This window comes from Phyllopteryx taeniolatus, chromosome 2 (genome assembly GCF_024500385.1).
Source record: "Phyllopteryx taeniolatus isolate TA_2022b chromosome 2, UOR_Ptae_1.2, whole genome shotgun sequence".
Classification (NCBI taxonomy): domain Eukaryota; kingdom Metazoa; phylum Chordata; class Actinopteri; order Syngnathiformes; family Syngnathidae; genus Phyllopteryx; species Phyllopteryx taeniolatus.
In genome coordinates this window covers 33,988,113-34,010,752 of record NC_084503.1, presented here as the reverse complement: position 1 = coordinate 34,010,752, position 22,640 = coordinate 33,988,113, and the positions used below count along the sequence as shown (strand labels likewise).

The 22,640-nt window shown below is 41.2% G+C and overlaps 1 protein-coding gene across 5 annotated transcripts in view; it reads left to right on the top strand.

Moving 5' to 3' along the window:
* Positions 1–22,640, top strand: part of ush2a (Usher syndrome 2A (autosomal recessive, mild)) — a 249,264-nt gene that overhangs the window by 121,702 nt on the left and 104,922 nt on the right. For all 5 annotated transcript variants that reach the window (XR_009787447.1, XM_061765858.1, XM_061765857.1 and 2 more), the window contains 8 exons: positions 119–278; positions 5,413–5,575; positions 5,649–5,796; positions 11,168–11,325; positions 12,239–12,386; positions 14,531–14,686; positions 17,204–17,351; positions 18,900–19,042. Coding sequence is in view for 4 of the 5 variants with exons in the window: in XM_061765858.1 (XP_061621842.1) it covers positions 119–278; positions 5,413–5,575; positions 5,649–5,796; positions 11,168–11,325; positions 12,239–12,386; positions 14,531–14,686; positions 17,204–17,351; positions 18,900–19,042 (1,224 nt within the window). In the remaining variant the exon portion in view is untranslated. The remainder of the gene's footprint in view (positions 1–118; positions 279–5,412; positions 5,576–5,648; positions 5,797–11,167; positions 11,326–12,238; positions 12,387–14,530; positions 14,687–17,203; positions 17,352–18,899; positions 19,043–22,640) is intronic.

The window sequence follows — 22,640 nt, the reverse complement described above, 5'->3', positions numbered from 1 at the left end:
TACAACTCTTGTATTGGATCTCATTACTGCAGGTGTACCTAACATTGTGGCTAATGAGTTTGTATTTTTGTTCATGCTTGGTTTTGTTTCATGAACCTATAGTATCCGTGCATTTCAGAGCTTGGCATCTATACTGCGCACGTCCTGGTACTGTCTGCATGCACTGTGGTGGGATGCACCAACAGTTCAAAGGTCACAATGTTGACCTCTCAGCTTCCTCCCGGGCCTCTACAAGCGCCAACTCTGACCTTCCTCGACTCACGGACCATCCTGGTGGAGTATGCGCTCACTCTTGTTGACACATCCTCTGAATTCTCTATTCTACAACCTGAAATAATGGAACAGTAATAAAGGCATCTCATAGAAAAGCATCAGTATCATACAGTATACTGTAGAAGGAGGGAAAGGGCAGCAGAGCTCTGGTGACCTTCTGAAGTTGTTTACCATGCAGAATATTCACTTGACACTGCACTTGACCTTTCCTCTCTAGAGGGAGGAAGATAAATCTCTTACACCTTTTCCCGTACCGGTCATTTGAAAATGTCGCTGGACATTGTGTAGGTGTTTACGAGTGTGTCCGCAACAAACTATATTCACAGAAATACATTCACAAGACTTATAAATGGAAACGGGTATATAATATTTGCATATTCTTCAGTATGTCTTTCCAGCAGTTAGTAGATTGGAAAATTTAATAAATATTCAATTACAAATCCTGCTTATTTACAAAGATGGATTTCCAGAACAGATTATGTTCCACCGTGTGTGTGTGTGTGTGTGTGTGTATATATATATATATATATATATATGTATATATATATATATATGTATATGTATATGTGTATATATATATATATATATATATATATATATATATATATATATGCCTGCGTGGGTTTTCTCCGGGCACTCCGGTTTCCTCCCACATCCTAAAAACATCCATGGTAGGTTAATTGGCGACTCTAAATTGCCCGTAGGCGTGAATGCGAATGGTTGTTTGTTTGTATGTGCCCTGCGATTGGCTGGCAACCAGTTCAGGGTGTACGCCGCCTCCTGCCCGATGACAGCTGGGATGGGCTCCAGCACGCCCGTGACCCCAGGACACCAGCAAACCATAGGGAGAGCATGAAACAACAATGGTGAACCTTGAACCCTTGTGAAACTATGCAAAAATGTAATTTGAGAAGGGGGCCAATACTTTTTCACAGCACTGTGTGTGTGTGTGTAGTGTGGAATATAACGCGACAAATACAACCCCAATTCCAATGAAGTTGGGACGTTGTGTTAAACATAAATAAAAACAGAATACAATGATTTGCAAATCATGTTCAACCTATATTTAATTGAATACACTACAAAGACAAGATATTTAATGTTCAAACTGATAAACTTTATTGTTTTTAGCAAATAATCATTAACTTGGAATTTTATGGCTGCAACACGTTCCAAAAAAGCTGGGACAGGTGGCAAAACAGACTGAGAAAGTTGAGGAATGCCCATCAAACACCTGTTTGGAACATCCCACAGGTGAACAGGCTAATTGGGAACAGGTGGGTGCCATGATTGGGTAAACAAGGAGCTTCCCTGAATTGCTCAGTCATTCATTTTCTATCAACACCCAGAAACACCCCCTGCTTATTTCAACAAGACAATCCGTATAACCACATTCACAGCCACAAACCACATTCTGCATGTTTTACAACAACGTGGCTTCGTAGTAAAAGAGTGCGGCTACTATACTGGCCTGCCTGTCGTCCAGACCTGTCTCCCATTGAAAATGTGTAGCGCATTATGAAGCATAAAATACGACAACGGAGACCCCGGACTGTTGAACAGCTGAAGCTGTAAATCAAGCAAGAATGGGAAAGAATTCCACCTACAAAGCTTCAACAATTAGTGTCTTCAGTTCCCAAACGTTTATTGAATGTTGTTAAAAGAAAAGGGGATGTAACACAGCTATAAACATGACCCTGTCCCAGCGTTTTTGGAATTCATTTAAATACAGGTTGAACATTATTTGCAAATCATTGTATTATGTTTTTATTTATGTTTAACACAATCCCCAACTTCATTGGAATTTTAGTTGTAATATGGCGGCACTCACTAAAGTGAAGACCTCTGTCAAGTCTGAAACCACACCAAATTTCTTCGATGTACAACTTGGGCACAGATTGGAACTGTCTCCACAAAGATCTTGTGAAGATGAACTTCTTGATAAATACTACAGTGCAATAATACAACACTTGACTGTAAAAGGTGTTCCACGGGTGCTACTTATAAAACCATACGAGGTAAACAATGATACTACGTGCATCTTTTGTTTGTAAAGAGGTGACAGCTGGGGAAACAAAATCTAAGTTGTAATAGTTTATCCTTGACAGTACTGCCACCTGTACAACAATGTTACATATTGTACTGTGGTTATTTAAACTGTTTCAGCTATAAATTCACCTGCTGTGGGAAGGAGTGCGTATTGCCTTGTTAGCACATTGGTAACAGGCAGGGGTTGAAATGTCACACATGGTCAATATCTTCCTATTGTGTCTGTGAGAAAGGCTGAGGAAGACAGCAATGTGCAACATCTATTTGAAAAATGAAGAGCGAGAAAGGTTTAAGTTATTGAGAGTTTGACGGGGGAGGGGGAAAAAAGATGCAAATGCAAGAGATGTAAGGAAGTGAGGGTGAGAGACTGTGAGAAAGGTTGGGGGAGGCGCCAGTATGGGGTTTAAGCAATATCAGCAGATTTATCCTCTGCCCTCAGCTCACAATGCCTTACATAAATACATTCATACGTGCACACAGTAAGATATTCACATTGAGAAATGCTGGCTTTCCTAAACAAAAAGCTTTTTTGAGTGTTCTTGCTGTATGTGTATGGTTTTCTGAATGGAAGTACAAATATTTTCACATCCACACTCCAGTCTTGTAGCATGTTTTCCCAGAAGAGAGGAATCTGTTATAGTAGATATAAAAATTCTACACATTCCTATTCAAAGGCCAGGCTTTTGTGAAATAAAAACTGAGACCAAGATAAATAATTTAAAAACTTTTTCCCCCATTAATTTGGCCGACAACCTGTACAATTCAATTCAAATTATATATTTATATATTCCAGAGGGGAAGTAAAAATAAATGACTCAAATGTGGTTGCACAAATGTGCAAAGCCTCTTCAAACTGGGATGTGGTTGTGTTCAATTAACCAATCACATTCAAACGGATGTTAACTGGGAATCATCACACACCTGCTATCATTTAACCATTGACATTGGTTTTCTGAAGTGTTCCTGAGCCCATGTGATGATATCCTTTACACATTGATGTCGGTTTTTGATGCAGTGCCGCCTGAGGGATCGAAGGTCACGAGCATTCAATGTTGCTTTTCGGCCTTGCCGCTTCCATGCAGTGATTTCCCCAGATTCTCTGAACCTTTTGATTATATTATGGACCGTAGATGATGAAATCCCTGAATTCCTTGCAATTGTACGTTGAGGAACATTGTCCTGAAACTGTTCGACTATTTACTTACGCACTTGTTCACAAAGAGGTGAACCTCGCCCCATCTTTGCTTGTGAATGACTGAGCAATTAAGGGAAGCTCCTTTTATACCCAATCATGGCACCCACCTTTTCCCAATTAGCCTGTTCACCTGTGGGATGTTCCAAACAGGTGTTTGATGAGCATTCCTCAACTTTCTCAGTCTTTTTTGCCACCTGTCCCAGCTTTTTTGGAACGTGTTGCAGCCATGAAAATCCAAATTAATGATTATTTGGCAAAAACAATAAAGTTTATCAGTTTGAACATTAAATACCTTGTCTTTATAGTGTATTCAATTAAATATAGGTTGAACATGATTTGCAAATCATTGTATTCTGTTTTTATTTATGTTTAACAAAACGTCCCAACTTCATTGGTATCGGGGTTGTAGCTTAAGAAAAATAGCCTCATGCATGATGCTGCCACCACAAGGCTTCACTGTAGGTGTGGTCGTCTTTTGTTGATGAGCAGTGTTGTGTTTGTGCCAAATGTACCTTTTGGAAATATGGCCAAAAATGTCAGCCTTCAGGCATTAACAAAATTTCCCTAACAGATGTGGGGAAATGTGTTATCCTGCAGGGAATTATGAACAGTTAGAAATAGTAGTCCGTGTTAGCACAAAATCTTCTGGGGTCGGCTTGGAAGCACAGAAAATGTCAGGAAAAGCCTACTCTAGAACATATGAAATTTATTTGGAGTTAATCAGAGGCACTTTAAATGGGAGCAGGTGTGTACTGTCTCCCATTTAGCATGAAGTTGAATGTGATTGGTTAATTCTGAACTCAGCCACATCCCAGTTATAAGAGGGCATGCAGACTTGTGCAACCACATTATTGCTGTTCTTTTTACTTCCCCTCTTGAGGAAAAAAAAAAGAAAGATAATCAATTGAGTCGTACAGATTGTTGGTCTCATGAATGGTGGAAAAGGTTTGAAATGATTTATCTTGGTCTCATTTTCTCATAAAAACCTGGAATTTGATCAGGGGTGTGTGGACATTTTATATCCACTGTAGCTACAAAATGAAGACTTACTCCAGGATGTTCACTTTCTGTAGATGTAAACACATGCCCCTTGTCACAACTATTTAAAACCATCAGTTTTCTAAAACCATTTGTACAATAAATTTGACTGAAATTGTTCCAACTTGCCTTTGATTGAGCTTTTCAAAAGTGGTTGTACATCACTGTGCCAATCGACGGGGTAAAAATCTTATAAAGTGTGATAGATTAGTCAGAGCGGCTAATTGTGTGCTAACACATGCTCATCAGTCATCCCACAACCTGCATTTAAAAGTAGGAACGAAGAAAGGACTTTATTACGTTTGTAAATCGCCGCTCCTTGCTAACACTAAAGGGAGTTGGATTTCTCAGGGGTTTACATGAATTACTATTCATATTATACCTTGATGGAATATTTACTTGCTGTGTTCTCCTCATAACAGTTGGAATTCATCACAATCTTAAAAATTGGCATTAAGTAAAAATATATTTTTAGCACATTTACTACAGAAGTCTATTTTACAGCTTCCAAAGTTGTGAAACAACAGCTCCAACAACTTTAGCAGGATAAAACCAGAACCTACCCAAATAAATGGAGGTCAGATTTTTTATATGAAAACATAAAATCTCATGGAAAAATATAAATAATAATCAAAATATAGTTACATATATAGGAATATTATTATTTTGCATCATTTCAATTCATATAATTACCTGATATTTTTCAGAAGCACTGTTTTTGAAATTCAATACTAGTTATAACAATATCTAACAAGTTATTTCATCAAAGAGTCAAAAGTGAAGCACTTTGAACCAATGTCTCTGCTCGTGTTAGTAATAATGTAAAATATGTATATTGGTTCCTCTCGTACTCCCAGGTGGTCTCGACCTTTTCAGGTCAATGGTGTTCTGGAGTTCTATTCCATCTTCGTTGCACAGGGTGAGACAGAGCCCGCCATAGTCCACAACAGTTCAGAACTTGTTGAAGACCACACGCTCCGCAACCTCACTCCTGGCACGGGCTACACCATCACAGTTGCTGTGAGTCTTTTGAATTTGTTTTGAATCCTTCCTTTCATGCCCCCTCTTCAATGTGTTTGTGTTTACATTTCAGGCTTGCACAGGCGGTGGCTGCACCCGAAGCCCCCCTGCGCAGGCTGTTACTGAGGAAAGCACCCCAGAGAATGTCCCAGCACCACTGGTCTCCCCTTTGTCACCACATGCACTGAACGTCAGCTGGACAGCTCCTGATACTCCAAATGGTGAGAACATACTGCATATGCACCTTTATGCCATATTTACACATGCATCCCTAATTCATTTAATAAATTAAAAATATGTTTCTGAATTTTTTATTTTATTATTATTATTTTTTCCCATGAGACTCCATTAAGTGATTTTGTAAGATATATGCTTTAGAAACATTTATAAGGATTAAAAAAACAATATTGAAAATGAAAAAGATCATCAGAACATTGAGACATAGAATGAAATACAGTACATCAGTACAGTCATGAGTCCATTCATGGTAGAACAGAAAGCTGGAGAACAATGGCCTCATGTTAAATGTGAATGTGCAATAGGGCTGAAGTAAGGAGAGAGAGAAAGTGATAAGATTGTGAAAGAAGGAGGCCATACAGTGTCATGCAGGAAACTGACACACGGCGCGAGAAGAGTGCGCTGCCTCCCTTTGTTCCTTTAAGTGGAGGAAAAGTGCTCCCTTTTGACTAAGAATAGAACTGCAGGCTGGAAACACATCCCCTCACAGCTCATTTTCTCCCTCTCTGTTACTTTCTAACTCCATCCAATCTACCTGCAGCCAATTAAAATACATTGTAGGCCAAATACCTAGTTTATGCACTTTGGCTGAGAATTGAGGGCACATAATGCTGTTTGATGTGCACAAGATTCTAGTTTCAGTTATACATTGCCAGTGCTCTGTTCTTGATTTCAAATCCAATTAGATTAAAACATATTCTGTATTTATTTTAAACATTCTCAGCATTTTAATTTAGCTAAAATATATTTTCAATGCAAAATCAATCGACAAATATCCATTTTATATCCAAGCACAAAATGCCCACATTTAAGAACTTAGACTTGGATGCGAGCACATTATTACGAACTATGAGTCATTTGTGTGTGTGTGTGTGTGTGTGTGTGTGTGTGTGCGTGTGTGTGTGTGTGTGTGTGAGAATGAACAGGATTATGCCATGTTGTTGTTGCGACTTTCAGCTTGTCCCATTTGGGGTCGCCAAAGCGAGTTACTTGCATGATTTGTTTAGCACAGTTTTTATGCCGGATGCCCTTCCTTATGCGATCCACCCATTTTTTTTTAAAACCGGGCTAGGGACCAGCAGTGGCTGAGTATTGGGGCACTTTCTGGCACTCAAGCCCCAGCCATCTGCAAAAAAGGCAGCAACATGTTCAAGCCCTATTATGCAAAAACCACTTGAAAGACTTGAAAAATTTTGCAGGAGAGTTGGAGTTTGGGTAAGAGTGATCCAGAAACAAATTGTTTACTGGTATTAACATGAAGAACATTTGTCATCCGAGACATTTCCTCAGTGTGTTTGTACTAGTATTGAACCATGATAACAAAATGAAGCTACAGGGCTGTGAAAAAGTATTTGCCCCATTCTCAAATATTTTTTTCCCCTGGTTTCCTCTTTTTAATGTTTAAAAATCATCAAACAGATGTTCATAGACAGACAAAGGTAACCCAAGTAAACATAAAATGCTGTTTTAAATGGTGATTTATTTATTTATTTGTATTATTTAGGGGGGGGGGGGGTCGAAGCTACCTGGGTCTGTTTGAAAAAGTAATGGGCCCCTAAACTTTATAACTGGTTGGGCCACCCTCAGCAGCAACAAATGAAATCAAGCATTCTCTATAACTGCCAATGAGTCTCACACCACTGTGGAGCTATACTGCGTATTTATATATATATATATTTATATATATATATATATATATATATATATATAGAGAGCTACTCTTCCTTGCTGAATTGTTTTGATTCCGCGACCCTGGAAGGTTTTTAGTCATGGACATCGTTTTTAAGGACATTGCCACAGAATTCATGGTTCCATCAATCACACCAAGTTGTCATGGTCCTGTAGAAGCAAAGCAGCCCCCAGACCATCTCACTACCACCACGTTTGACCTTTGGTAGGATGTTGTTTTTCTGAAATGATGTGTTACATTCATGCCAGATGTAACGAGACACACAACTTCCAAAAAGTTCAACTTTTATCTCGTCAGTCCATAGAATATCCTCCCAAAAGTGTTGAGAATCGTTCAGATGTATTTTATTTTTTTTTCCCTCCAAAAGTAAGACGACTGATTTTATGTTCTTTTTTGTCAGCAGTGGTTTTCACCTTGGAACTCTGCCATGGAGGCCATTTTAACCCAGTCTCTTCCTTATTGTTGTGTCATGAACACTGATGTTACCTGAGGCAAGGGAGGCCTGCGGTTCTTTAGATGTTGTGTCCTGGATGAGTTGTCTCTGTTCTCGTGGGATAATTTTTCTAGGCCAGCCACTCCTGGGAAGGTTCACTACTGGTCCATGTTTTCTCCACTTGGGGATAATGTGGTTTGCTGGAGTCCTAAAGCTTTAGAAATGGCTGTGTAACCCTTTCCAGACTGATGTCAATTATTTTGGAATTTCTTTGGATTGTGGCTTTTTTGGTGCAGCTTTTTGACGTCTTTTGGCCAATTTAATTTTGTCAGGTTTTCATTGAGTTCAGTGAAAATGAACTCAACTTTCCCAAAAAATTTGATTAGTCACAGTTAATTCATGATTGAACAGGGAGGGCAATTACAGTACTTTTTCCACACAGGGCCTGGTAGCTTTGAATAGTTTTTGAATGTACTAGGCCCAGTCTACTCTCAGTATTTACGAACCCAATCATACGCTATGTATGTATAATATCCAGTTTTAGTAACAAATAACTACAGTAAGTTTTGCGACCACCACTTAGCACACAATACACTGACATAGTTATGATGAGCCGACTACAGTGTGATAACAAAATCAAATGAATTGTGTGAAGAAAATGTGAGGATTTTCCAGCCAGTTTCACAGTCTCCAACATACAAACGCACTGCCACATATTATCAAATGTTATTGCCATGCTCGTTAAAGAATGTGTAATTCCATAAGGCGTGTGTGCGTGGTGAGAATTGTGTGTTTGACACTTAATGCCAGATGAGTGCATGTCGCTCCATAAACCCTGTGATGTGTGCGCATATTAGCCAGGGTAAATTACTTAAAGCTTTCCTCATCTGATGACAGAAATGTATAACAAGGGAGACACTTAATCATGATTACCTGATTGCCTCATGCTTAATAAGCTTTCAGTTTTTTTATTTGGACAAAGGGAGAGGAGCACGGCGCCCTTTTCACGTTCTTTTTTCGGCGTCAAGAAATGACAAAGACAATTGTGGTGGGTTACAGAGGAGTAAGATTTTGTATTATTTTCCCTCGCTCGTCCTGTCTCTCTCTCCCCTCCTTCTCCCCAATTCCGCAGGGATTTGTGGGGGATAATCCTCTCGGGGATTAGGTCGGGGCAACACGCAGACAAAGAGGGGAAATAAGCCTGTTATGCATTCGCTGCTTCATTTCCCAACCTGTCTTTATTACAGCGTATACTGATATGGGCTTATTCACACACACACACAAACACACGCGCACTCTCACATGAATGTGATTGGCCACATTAAGAGCTTCCCTGATGTAACTGGTGTCCACAGGGTTTTTGTGTCTTCATTTTCCTGATAGGTGTGTGTATCTGTATTGAGCAATAATAAAACCCACACATGATTAAAGTCGAATAGACTCTTAGTTCTTACCACTGATCTTTTGAGCCCCCCCCCCCAGTATGCATTTTTATTAAGGAAAAGTACATTTGGGTGCCATTTCCTTTTTTATTAGGTGGAAGTAATGTAATGTAATTATTGGGCTGGCATGCGTGTGCGCGTGTGCATGGGCTTGTACTGTATCTTAATTCTGTGTATATACACAAAGAACCTGTGTGCGCACACACCCTTATCAGTACCCATATTTGTGTGAGCGCATGCCATGAGTCTCTCTCAGGTTATCCTTTAATACCTTTGGTAGTGTTAATGCTGTCGTCACCATTGAAGCACACATCCGAAGGCCCCTTTTCACTTTTTTAAGGTACATGCCAATGCCAGGCCTGCGATCCAAAAATCACAACACTTACTCTGCGAGTAGAATTGGGTGCAGTTTGATCACAGTGTGACTACCACTGATTGATCCTAGATAGAAAGGTCTAGAGACTAATATTCCATGCGATATACCTGTATTTAAATCCATTCATCTATTCTCTATCGTGCTTATCCTCATTAGCATCCTTGCGCCTATCCCAGCTGTCTTTAGGCAAGAGGATGTGTAGACCCTGGACTGGTCACCAGCCAATGACAGAAATGCAAAGGAAATCTTAGGATGAACCTAAAAGGCACTAACCTTTACAGGTGAACATAATTTGACCTTCTCTAACCTTTGGAATACACATATCCAGCTGTTCAATGTTTCAGTACTTTTTGCACAACTTCCTGTTCTGTAAAAAACTAAATGTCTAAATTCACAACAGGTGTTTCATCCATCATATATTATATTTTAACATTTGTTCAAGATTACACCTTACAATGGATCAAGAGTACATCACCACTGCGAGGCTTCAAACGGGAATCTCTCAGAAGCAAGTGGCCACTGAGCTTAAAATGTGTCATCAACAGGTTGCAAGTGAGAGACAGAGAGACTGGAAGAGTCACAGAAAGACATACTCATGGACATTCTCTGTATGTATTAGTCAATTCATGGATCAAACACCAGTTGTGAATTTTCATGCTCAGTTCCTTGATAGAGAACAGCAAGTAGGACACATGCTTTCAGGAGTTCAGAGAAGGTCAAATTAAAAGTTCACCTGTTCAATTATATGTTTATTCTGAAACTGCACCCAAAAGTTAAATATTAAAAACTTTTTGTGAGTACTTGTAATGTATCTGTCAGTTTTGTTTTTTCAAAGTCTTGGAAACAAGTGTCATATAGACAGTTTTAACATACATGACCATTTTTTTTTTTAACTCTACCTTTAAGACATTTGGACAAATGTATACTTACAAATTTGTGGGAAAACTTTCACAAAGGCAGGGTGCAAACCCAACACCTTAGGAATGAACTAGAACAGAGATTTTCAGGTTACTTTATTGGTCTCCTCCAGGGAGAGATTTGTCTCAGAGACGCGGGGTGGGGGGAGGAGGCCTTACAAGGGCAATAACATCTAACACAAACTACATCAATTTTAAAAAGAAAATCTCATGTCCAGCATCAGCATCAAACATCAAAACAAATGTTCTTCTCGATAAATGGGTAAAGAAATACTACAGACATGCTTATGAGACGTCTTGCCAGAAGAGTGGAATGTAGAGGAAATTCCATATTTTCTTCCCTTTTGACTTCCTGTAGATGTAATAAACTGGTGTCCCAATGCTTTGGTCCAAACACAAATACCAGTCTGCATGTAACCCTTGGTGAGATTTTGTGTTTCTTTATTTTCTGAAATAAAAATGTTATCTTTTTTTTTTTTTTTTTTTTTCCCCCTCAGGCATCATAACGAGCTATGGCCTTTGGATGGATGGTGTTCTTATATCAAACTCCAGTTCCTCCCAGAACTTTGTAGTGGTGAAGGAGCTTTCTCCATGGAGCAGACACATATTCAGGCTTCAGGCCTGCACAACGCGTGGCTGTGGGAAGGGACCAATGGTGTGTGAGATGTTACTGACTTAAATCCACACATGCAATGTATGTGGTAATTCATATGGTCAACAAAAAGATGGTTGGTGACAGCAAGTCATAATTTAATTCAACCTTTATCCCATTACTACTGAGAGATGGTTCCAATATTTCTATCAATACCTCTCTGTGTAATAATAAAAACGGAGTATTACTTGTATTATCTTTGTAAAGGTATATATTTTTGTACAGCTCTTGAGCTCAGTGTTGTATCTCATTATAGATGCAAGATGTGGTGTGTGGATTATTCGCTTAACCACTAAACACAGTAAAGCAACAATATAGGTGTCCTTATTGCAAGCATTGTAAAATGTGTGTGCATGTGCGTGCTGCAGGGTGTCATAAAGGTGATCAATTCTCTCAGCTCAATAACGAGGGTTGGCGTGACGACAGTGACATTTGCTATGAAATGTCACTCCTTGCTCAACGACGGCTCTGACGACAGACCGTATTTTGAGGCATTTTCCTAATACGGACTCCATATTTAGTAGAACGCGCCAAAAACAGTTGACGCAGGTGAACAAGAGAAGTGAAAGAGGGTGCGCAACATGATAAAAGGGAAAAAATAAAGCATCATGTGGATGGCAAAAATAGATTGAAGAATGAGTACAGCAAACACATCTTTCCTTCTTATTTGCCTGCATTCACTGAAATTAAGTGAGGAGAATGACAGTGTTCACAAAGGTGAGAAAGATTCCTGGACTTACATCTACAACCAGACCTTTTGCAACATTTGGTGGAAATTAGATACTGGAAATAGTTTATTTATTTATTTATTTATTTATTTTCGTTTTATAAATCCTGCTCGCAATCAAACACACAAACTGCACTGACCTTTAGGATGCACTTTTGTATGGTTGTTTGCTTGTGTTCTTTAAATTAGGTGGAAGTACGCACATTAGCGAGGGCCCCAGAAGGCCCCATACTGCTAGAATTGACCAACCAGAGCTCTCGTTCATTACGAGCCCGCTGGACTGCTCCACCAAGACCCAATGGCTTCATGAGATACACACTCTACTGTAAAAGTGCAGGTAATACACACACAATACATTTAAAAGATATTAGTTTTTTCTTTTACTACTTACCTTTAACAATACACTGAGTCGCGATATCTGCATGCTAATAATATATACTACATATATGTTTGTATACTTACCTTTGTCAACATTAATACAGTTGAATTTCAAAATTTTAACACTTCTTAGGAAAAATATGCTTCTAAATTTGCACAAAAACTTTGTGGTCAAACTGTCTTGTGTAACATCAGCATATCCAGAGACATCGGGGATTTTTTTGTGATGCCGCCACAGAATGAAAGAATGATGGAAAGAGAAAGTGTGATGGTGATCAAAGAACTTGAAGAAATGGTATTTATTTCAACATAGTCAAGCATTGAAAGTGGTATAAATGTCCGTCTGTGCTGATTAGTACAATGCAGCTAAAGCCACTATAAGCATATACTGTATATACATTTGTTGCATCGTTAGACGTCTCATTTGTCATCACTGTTAAGGTTAGTTGACGATTTACGTTTTAAATATACAGGGGTTAACTTCTTGTACAACGGTATGACATTTGAAGTTTCATGATGGGTGAAACGTTGCCTGTTGACCGGATTATTTCTATTATTTCCTGTGGAAGTAAATAAAGAAATTAATAAATAAAACAAAACCATAAAAACTGATGTTGACCAGCATCCCACAATGGAATGTGTTGGACCGATGTTCCACATCCATCCATCCATTTTCTGAGCCGCTTCTCCTCACTTGGGTCGCGGGCGTGCTGGAGCATATCCCAGCCATCATCGGGCAGAAGGCGGGGTACACCCTGAACTGGTTGCCAGCCAATCGCAGGGCACATAGAAACAAACAACCATTCGCGCCCACATTCACACCTGCGGGCAATTTAAAGTCTTCAATTAACCTAGCATGCATGTTTCTTTGGGATGAGGGAGGAAACCGGAGTGCCCGGAGAAAACCCACGCAGGCACGGGGAGAACATGCAAACTCCACACAGGCGGGGGTGGGGATTGAAGCTTTTGCACGCTCTAACCAGTCTTCCACCGTGCCGCCCCGATGTTCCACAGTTCATGTAATTATTTTTTTTTTTTTATAAAACTTTTTCTATTAAACTTCAGTGTTTCAGCATGTGCAGCTTTTCTGGCTACCACAACTCATATGCTTATAAATTCTGGTTTGAAACCTTTTAAAATAAGTTCATAGCAGATGAGTAAAACACAATATGTCTGCAAATACACTGTATACCAACTTCGTAACTTTGTGTGAAAGTCGGGCAAAAAAGGGGTGCCTGATAAGAAGAAGAATCAAATTGTTGCGGTGGTAGAGAAAAACTGGAGAAATGATTTCACGTGTGCCTTTGGTAGGACTCAGAAGACCAAAGCAAAAAACAAAAGTATGAAGATTGAATGTAGAACAAAGTCAAGTTGCTGTAATACAACAGGATGAGAGAATTGTGCTTCTATAGATTTAGTATTGGAAAAGATTGCAAGCCAGAACTAGACAACACATGGCAAACAACACAAGAGTGAAATACAGCCAACACAAACAAGAAAAGTCGACAGAAAGGGGGGAAGAAGAAAATTGAACAAAATGAGAATAGACCGACTGAGCACAAAGTCGCACAGTGGTCCTTTAACTTGCACAGATTAATCAAGTCACGCGCTCACACACATGCACACACTCTCGTCAGTGTTTGATCTGCTCCTCACACAGGAGCAGACATTAAAACGAGTGGAGGGAGGGATAGAAGAGGTGCACAAGAAAGAGAGATGGTGTCTCGCTCTAGTTCCCCATAAGCCAGTGTTGCTTTGATACACAGTGCCTTCATCAGTTCACACAACCCTGATATGTGTTTGTGTGCGTCTGTCCATCTAAATATATTGGATAGGCTTGCATTGTGGGATTTTCAGATCCCTTTTCTTTGACTATCCTTGCATAACCTCAATATGGAAACCTCTCTTTTGATCATTCCCAGTTAGTATTCCTGTCCAACTTTCTCTCCCGCCTCCATTTCCCCATTCCACGTGTGCATGTTTTATTAATCAGATTCCCGCCATCACGCTGATGTTAATAAATAAATGTGCCACGACAAAAATGTCACTCAATGTATGAAACATCCTCAGTCAGATTTATGGCACTTCTTTGTCGTCTGTCAGTTGGCGATGTGGTGCTGGACGGAGGCACAGCAGCCAGTAGGTGGTTGACTTTGACGGACCTGCAGCCGTACACCAACTACAGCTTCTGGGTCGAAGGTTGCAACACACAGGGCTGTGTCGAGAGCCCGTCGCTTAATGTTACAACGTCTCCAGCAGGTACCACAAATGTACAAATCTCCTTCAACAACTGTCTGACTTTGGCTGTCCTCTAATCCGATCACATTTTACAGGAGTCTGTACAAGTATACATTTTAATAGGACAAAAACGGATACAAAATATTTATTATCCAGAAAAAAGTAAATTAAAAGTAAATATATTAGTGATCGTTTTGAACATAATTTGCCGTAACTTCTTTCAAAGCAGAGCATTTTCAGTGCAGCATGTCTGCCTTGTTTGTGGAATGTGTTGTGCGTGCATATTGCAGATTGTAGACTGGATAGCTCCATAGTCCAAACTATCAATCAAACTTACTGCATACGGCAAAAGCACACCGGAACGCTTTAGTTTATGTTAACCAAAGAGTTGAATACCCATGCACCGTGCCCATTTCTCAAACAAAAGACACACACAGGAAAAGTTCCACTGTTCAAGTTCAAAACAAAGACATGAGAAAGTATAAATTTTAAATAGCAGACGTTTCCTCTCTTTCCAACCAGCTTTCTACCTCTGCGCCTCTGGCATCTCTTTAGACGTCTTTAAGGCAAACTGTCTTGATGCGTCCTTGTTCCATGAAAGAACAGAGGCGAGCTAGCCGAGCAGGAGACGCAAGAGGAGAGGAGGAGGAGAGCAGGCCCAGAGAAGTGAACATAAAAGTGCATAGTTTAAAACGATTAGTGACACCTCTGATATTGTACCTGCTAACGCAGCATGAGAGAGACAAAGGCTCACCAGTGTGTATGTGTGTCTAATAGCCATCCTTGTGCTAAGATGACTTGTGCAATCAGTGTGGCTGTTGTAGCATCAGATCAGTTTGTTTGATTGAAGGGTCACTTCTCAGCATCCAAAGAGTGTCTCTTATTTTACACAGTCAAAACAACCGGCACCCTCATTTTCTTCTACTTTTGTCATCCTTAACATATTTCCATCGCTTTTATCCTCACATCCCCTACATATCCACCAAGAGTATGGTCATCGTCCTGACTCAAGAGCATTTTAAAGTACAAACACTGTTACATCACACTCAGCAGTAAAAGAGGGTCACTACTGAAGAGGTGAGCTTCTTAGGGTGTACCTGAGTGTGTTTGTAAAATAAAAAGCAAGCTTGTGCTGCACTCTGGCAATTAGTCTTCTTCGTGATTTTGTCTTATAACCATAAATATCATCCACATATTCTCTGTCTTGTTTACAATATATTGCTGTTCTCGATCAGGTGGTTACACACTTGGTTTTCGCGGCACCCACCGCAGGGTAGGGTGTAGAATGGTGCCGGGATGTCAGCAGCACAGTGCAAGCTTGCCCATAGTGTATTTGCCACTGGTTGCAAAGGAACCATACACTGGTTTGGACGGAAAGTAGGCCGAAGCTTCATTCTGTTCTAGAGCTCTGTGAAGACTGCTCGAGGTGTACTTCAAGCTGAACAGGGAGCCGTTTCTTTTTTACCACGTCAAGGATCACCATCTCTTTTGTGTCTCTGATCTTGGGACACACCACATTAATTCATGATTTCTCCATTTTTCCCTCCATGCTTCTTTCACTGTAAAAGTCCAACAAAATATTTTGAAACTCTAAAATCATTCCACCACCATTTCTCCTATTGGATGTGCAAAGATGTCACAGCGTGCTGTGCCATGGCGTCAGGTGCCCACCGTTGCGTCACGGCAGCGCATACACAATGAATGGGTTGGTCGATGGCGCACTGCGCTGTGCTAAGTGCAGTGTTAATACAAAAACTACATAACCAGTTTCCACCAAATACAGAAGTGGGACATTGCCCTTGCCGTAGTGAGTGTTCAGATAACTGTTGCAGCTTCAAATATTCAGATGGTTAAATGAGTGATGACATCTGGGGCAACATCTGGGAGAGTTGCTACACCAATTGCTCTCAACAGAAAGGGGTGTGGGCAGTGTAATCTCTGGTGTTAAACGTCCTACTCTTCCCACTATCCCCTTACAAACAGGAGACATTCCACCACTGATCCCACATTGGAAGCTAAAAAATTTGCAGGTTGACTTCAACTTACCATTCCATCTAGGACACACAGGACCGCAGGCAGGGCAAAAAGTCACCCAAAAACCCGCTTAGATGGGCAGTTTGAAAGGGGCTAATGAGTAAGGGGGTAAGTAGGTAATTATGAAGTTGTGTATTTAAGGGGCCGTCGGCCAAGGTCTTTTAAGTGTCAGTGCAAGAAATATCACACATACTAATGGAGCAATTGTAGCCTAAAATGAATGTTCAATGGTGACATGCCCCTGTGCAGTTTGAGGTTCAGTGCCTTGCTCAAGGGGACCTCAGTGTCAGTGCTCAGGAGGGGAACTAGCATCTTAAGCGAGCATACCAAGTTCGAATGACTCAGTGATCGCTATGCCAGGGACATAAAAAATCTGATCCCAAAGTCTTAAGACTTTTCCTCCTGTTGTGTCACCTACTCTCACTTCCTGCATCCTCCTGTTTCTGTCTTTACTTGCTGTTCATTTCTCCCCTCTTCGATCCATTACCATTTTTCTCTGTGTAGCTCCAGACGGATTGTCCACCTTGAGACTCACTTGCGCAACAAGCACCAGTCTAAATGTGTCTTGGTCCGAACCAGCACACTCGAATGCCCCGGGCCCTCTTCACTACAGTCTACAAATGAGGACATCACCCCAGAGACCCATGATAAGGCAAGGTGTAGCAAAGAAGATGTGCACACTTGTCACAAAAGCATGTAAAGTATAAGTGATCTAAAATACACTCATAACACACCTCATATCAGAAACAGACACTCCAATACTTTCAAAGGGGGAAGACAAATAAGCATGCACATGTACAGTACATATGCATGGATACATTATACAGTACAGCAGAATATGTCACATCAAAATGACAGACCATCAGGACAAGCAAGGGGAATGAGCTGGAGGGATGAGGTTGAGACAAAATCCCACCCAAAAAAGGAAAATCAAAGAGGAGCAAAAGGCGACAGACAGGTACAGAACACATGATAGAATAAAGAGAGAGGGGCTGTGCATCCAATATGTATTCATTACATGCTTCCTGACAACAAATTGCAATTTAATCCAAGAGGAGGAGGCTTTCATTCTGTGGTAATAAATAAATGACTAGGTACATGTATTATATATCAGACATACAGACAGCATGCCCTCCTCTTCTTCTGCTTTAGAGATCTCATTGTTCCCTGATTTATTCATTCATTCATCCCTTCTGTGGTTCTAATGCTAAATGGCCAGTGGTCCCTCATTCATGACAATAGTCTCTTACGTTACTCTAGTTTCCCTCATCATGTAAGATTACATGATACTCAACCCGGTACCATGTGGGAGCAGTGAGAAGAGTCCATGCAATTAATGGATGGAGATACCTCACTTACAACTGAATTGTTGATTGAAGGAGTAGTGCACTGTTAACAAATGTTCATGGATTTAAATGAAAATTTGATTATCACCTTTCACGTTTTTCACATGAACACACTCACGTTAATGTTGATTTCATCAGCGGCTCTGTGGATAGCCTTTCCACAATGGTACGAACAGTAAATTAAGTTTAATCTTGTATAATTTACTTGGTAAGTACATTTCAAAGCTTGACATATTGCAGTAGCTGACCAGATGAATGAATCACTTCAAAGATACTCTCTTGACGGAGTGATATTTAGCACAAATTAACAGAGGTAGCTGAAGTCAAGTATCAAATCTCTACGTGTTTTGGTTCCCTTTACCCACCGCAAGTATTAACCAATAGGTATTCAACTTTCAGGCATTATTATAGCCATACAGTGGACCCGCATACTCGCAGTTTGACACCTGCGGATTTTGCTGTATCTATTTATTTTTTTAAATTCTCAATTCAATATTTTTTTTCTTTTTTTTATCGGGGGGACCAACCCCAAAGACGCTTATTGGTGGTTTATTCACGCTTATTAAAGAATGGTATTGAGTAAAAAATAATAATAATAAAGAAAGACACAAAAAATGTCAATGCAATTATAATGGGCGTCAATTATCTGCGGCTCGTCGCTATTCGCGGTCCGGCCTGGTACCTATTCCCCTAAATAGTGGTGGTCTACTGTATTTGTTTGCAGTTATATATGATTTGTGGTGCTTGAGAGAGCTGAGATCTTTTTATAGTTGTTTTTTTTAACTAGGTTTTTACGACAGCCCAATTATAATGTGTGCCATTTATGGTGTTTGTTGGTGCCTGTTCGTGTTCAGGCTCCTGGAAAATGTGACGGATGCTTTCTCCTTTTACGTGCCGGGCCTCTCTCCATACACCCAGTATCTATTCCGACTGGTAGTCTCACACACATATGGACAGACGACAGGCCCCTGGGAAGCCCTCCACACAGCAGAGGACAGTAAGTATGCATATTTTAACATAAAGTCCAGTGTAGCGACCATTAACAATGTTAAAAATCATACATTAAATGGAAACAATAAAGAAATCACCGAATTTATGGTCGTGCGTTATGAAGAAACACACAACCTGCAGTTGTATTATGTCACTGAGAGAGTCAAGCGCATAATGTAATGTAATGAGACATGGTAGATAACATCTGTGTAAAAGCAAATACGGTGGTTCCTTGACTTATGAGTTGAATTCGTTCTGTGACCAAGCTCTTAACTCAAAATATTCTCAAATCCACTCTCCCAATTGGAATGAATTGAAAGGCCAGTTATTCGTCTGTACCACTGAAAAATGCCACCATTTTTTTGTTACATTTCATTGGAGAAAAATAGCACAGTATTGTAAAATGAGTATTAAAAAATAATAAAAGATAAATGAATTGGTTTTATGAAGTGTAATTAAGCTAAGTCTCTCTCTTTCTCTCTCTCTCTCTCTCTCTCTCTCTCTCTCTCTCTCTCTTTCACACACACGCACACACATTTGTGTGTTGTGCCTTTAAGGGGTGTGGCCGAGTGAGTGCCGTCTTTCTCCTTCAGAATCAGAATCCTCTTTATTTGCCAAGTATGTCCAAAAAACTAAAGGAATTTGTCTTCGGTAATTGGAGCCGCTCTAGTACGACAACAGACAATTGACAGAGAACACTTTTTGAGACATAAAGACATTGAGAAAAACTGTCACTGAGCAATAAAGGGTTGCTAGTTATCTGGTAATGCCGGTACATTATTATTTGTTTGTGCAATTGTGCAAAAAGATCCTCTAGCACTTATAGCAGTTCAAATGGCTAATATTGCAATAGTCCGGTGCAATGACCATTGTGCAAAGGGCGCCGAGACTTCAAGCGAGTAGTACGATAATCTGGGACAATGTTGATTGTGCAAATGTTGCAGATACTCCTCAGTCAGTGTGCAAATGGAGCAGATGCTATTCTGGCATGAGTGGCCAGTATTGGTCAACAACAGATATGCAAATCAGAATCATCATTATTTGCCAAGTATGTCCAAAAAAAACACACAAGGAATTTGTCTCCGGTAGTTGGAGCCGCTCTAGTACGACAACAGACAGTCAATTGACAGAGAACACTTTTGAGACATAAAGACATTGACAAAAAAAAAAAACAGTCACTGAGCAATAAAGGGTTGCTAGTTGTCTGGTAATGACGGTAAAAAAATTTTTGGGGACAATTGTGCAAAAGATGCAGAGTCCTCCAGCACTCAGAGCAGCTCAAATGACCAACATTGCAATAGTCCGGTGCAATGACCATTGTGCAAAGGGCGCCGAGACTTCAAGGAGTGTATGCAGTAAAGTGACAAGTAGTGCAATAATCTGGGACAATGTTGATTGTGCAAATGTTGCAGATACTCCTCAATCAGTGTGCAAATGGAGCAGATGCTACTCTGGAATGAGTGGCCAGTATTGGTCAACAACAGATGTGCAAATAGTGCAGCGTGGCGAGACTACTACAGTGAGTGCACGAGTAATATATAATTGGCCCCACAGAAATGTGACAACGAACTCAAGTCAAACAATTGCCAGAATGTAATTGTAGGTTAGGTGTTTAAGAGGTTGATTGGAAGAGAGAAGAAGCTGTTGGAATGTCTGCTAGTTCTAGTTTGCATTGATCGGTAGCGCCTACCTGAGGGAAGGAGCTGGAAGAGCTGGTGACCGAGATGTTGAGGGTCCGAGAGGATTTTGCACGTCCTCAAGGGTGGGTAGGGGGGTACCGACAATCCTTTCAGCAGTTTTGATTGTCCGTTGCAGTCGGAGTTTGTCCTTTTTTGTAGCAGCACCAAACCAGACTGTGATGGAAGGACACAGGACTGATTCGATGACCGCTGTGTAGAACTGCCTCAGCAGCTCCTGTGGCAGGCCGTGCTTTCTCAGAAGCCGCAGGAAGTACATCCTCTGCTGGGCCTTTTTGAGGACGGAGTTGATGTTGATCGCCCACTTCAGGTCCTGAGAGACTGTAATTCCCAGGAACTTGAAGGTCTCGACAGGTGACACAAGGCAGCTGGACAGCGTGACGGGCAGAAGTGGCGAAGGAAGCCTCCTGAAGTCCACGATCATCTCTACAGTCTTGAGCCTGTTCAGCTCCAGGTTGTGTCGGCCGCACCACAGCTCCAGCCACTCCACTTTCTGTCGATATGCAGACTCGTCACCGTCCTTCATGAGGCCGATGACAGTGGTGTCATCTGCAAACTTCAGGAGTTTGACAGCCGGGTGCGTTGAGGTCCAGTCGGTTGTGTAGAGAGAGAAGAGCAGCGGAGAGAGGATACAACCTTGGGGCGCTCCAGTGCTGATGCTGCATGTGGAGGAGGTGGGCTCCCCCAGCCTCACCTGCTGTGTCCTGCCCGTCAGGAAGCTGTAAATCCACTGGCAGATGGCAGGTGAGACGCTGAGCTGGAGAAGCTTGGAGGAAAGGAGTTCAGGGATGATGGTGTTGCACGCTGACCTGAAGTCCATGAACAGGATCCTCGTGCAGGTCCTTGCACTGTCTAGGTGTTCTAGAATGAAGTGCATTCCCATGTTGACTGCATCATCCGCAGACCTGTTCGCTTGGTAGGCAAACTGCAGGGGGTCCAGCAGGGGACCTGTGACGCTCTTGAGGTGGTCCAGCACGAGACGTTCAAAGGACTTCATGACCACAGATGTCAAGGCGACAGGCCTATAGTCATTTAGACCAGAGAGGGCAGCTGGACAGCGTGAGGGGCAGCTGTGGCGAAGGGTGCCTCCTGAAGTCCACGATCATCTCTACAGTCTTGAGCGTGTTCAGCTCCAGGTTGTGTCGACCATAGCTCCAGCCGCTCCACTTTCTGTCGATATGCAGACTCGTCACCGTCCTTGATGAGGTCGATGACAGTGGTGTCATCTGCAAACTTCAGCTCACTTGTTGCTCACTTCACTCTCTTGCTACAACAGAAGGGTTGTCTGTCTTTGTTTAAGCGGAGTTTACGTTCCAAGATCTTCAGCTGGCACTTTTCATTTTCTTGGGAGACATACTAAGGGCTATCCATCCATCCATTTTCCAAGCCGCTTATCCTCACAAGGGTCGCGGGCGTGCTGGAGCCTATCCCAGCTATCTTCGGGCAGGAGGCGGGGTACACCCTGAACTGGTTGCCAGCCAATCGCAGGGCTCACATAAACAAATAACCATTTGCACTCACATTCACACCTACGGGCAATTTAGAGTTGTCAATTAACCTACCATGCATGTTTTTGGGATGTGGGAGGAAACCGGAGTGCCCGGAGAAAACCCACGCAGGCACGGGGAGAACATGCAAACTCCACACAGGCGGGGCCGGGGATTGAACCCCGGTCCTCAGAACTGTGAGGCAGACGCTCTAACCAGTCAGCCACCATGCCGCTACTAAGGGCTAATTTTTAGTAAAAAAAAATTTTTAAACTGAAATATGTGACGCGCACAGAGAATTAAGTTGCAAGCATAGTTCAAGAACCTAAGCAATATTTGGCCAGAAAATAAGGTTGTCAACTAATTTGTTAAACTCATTCACTGCCAGCCTTCCCAATTAACATGGATATTTGACTTCTAA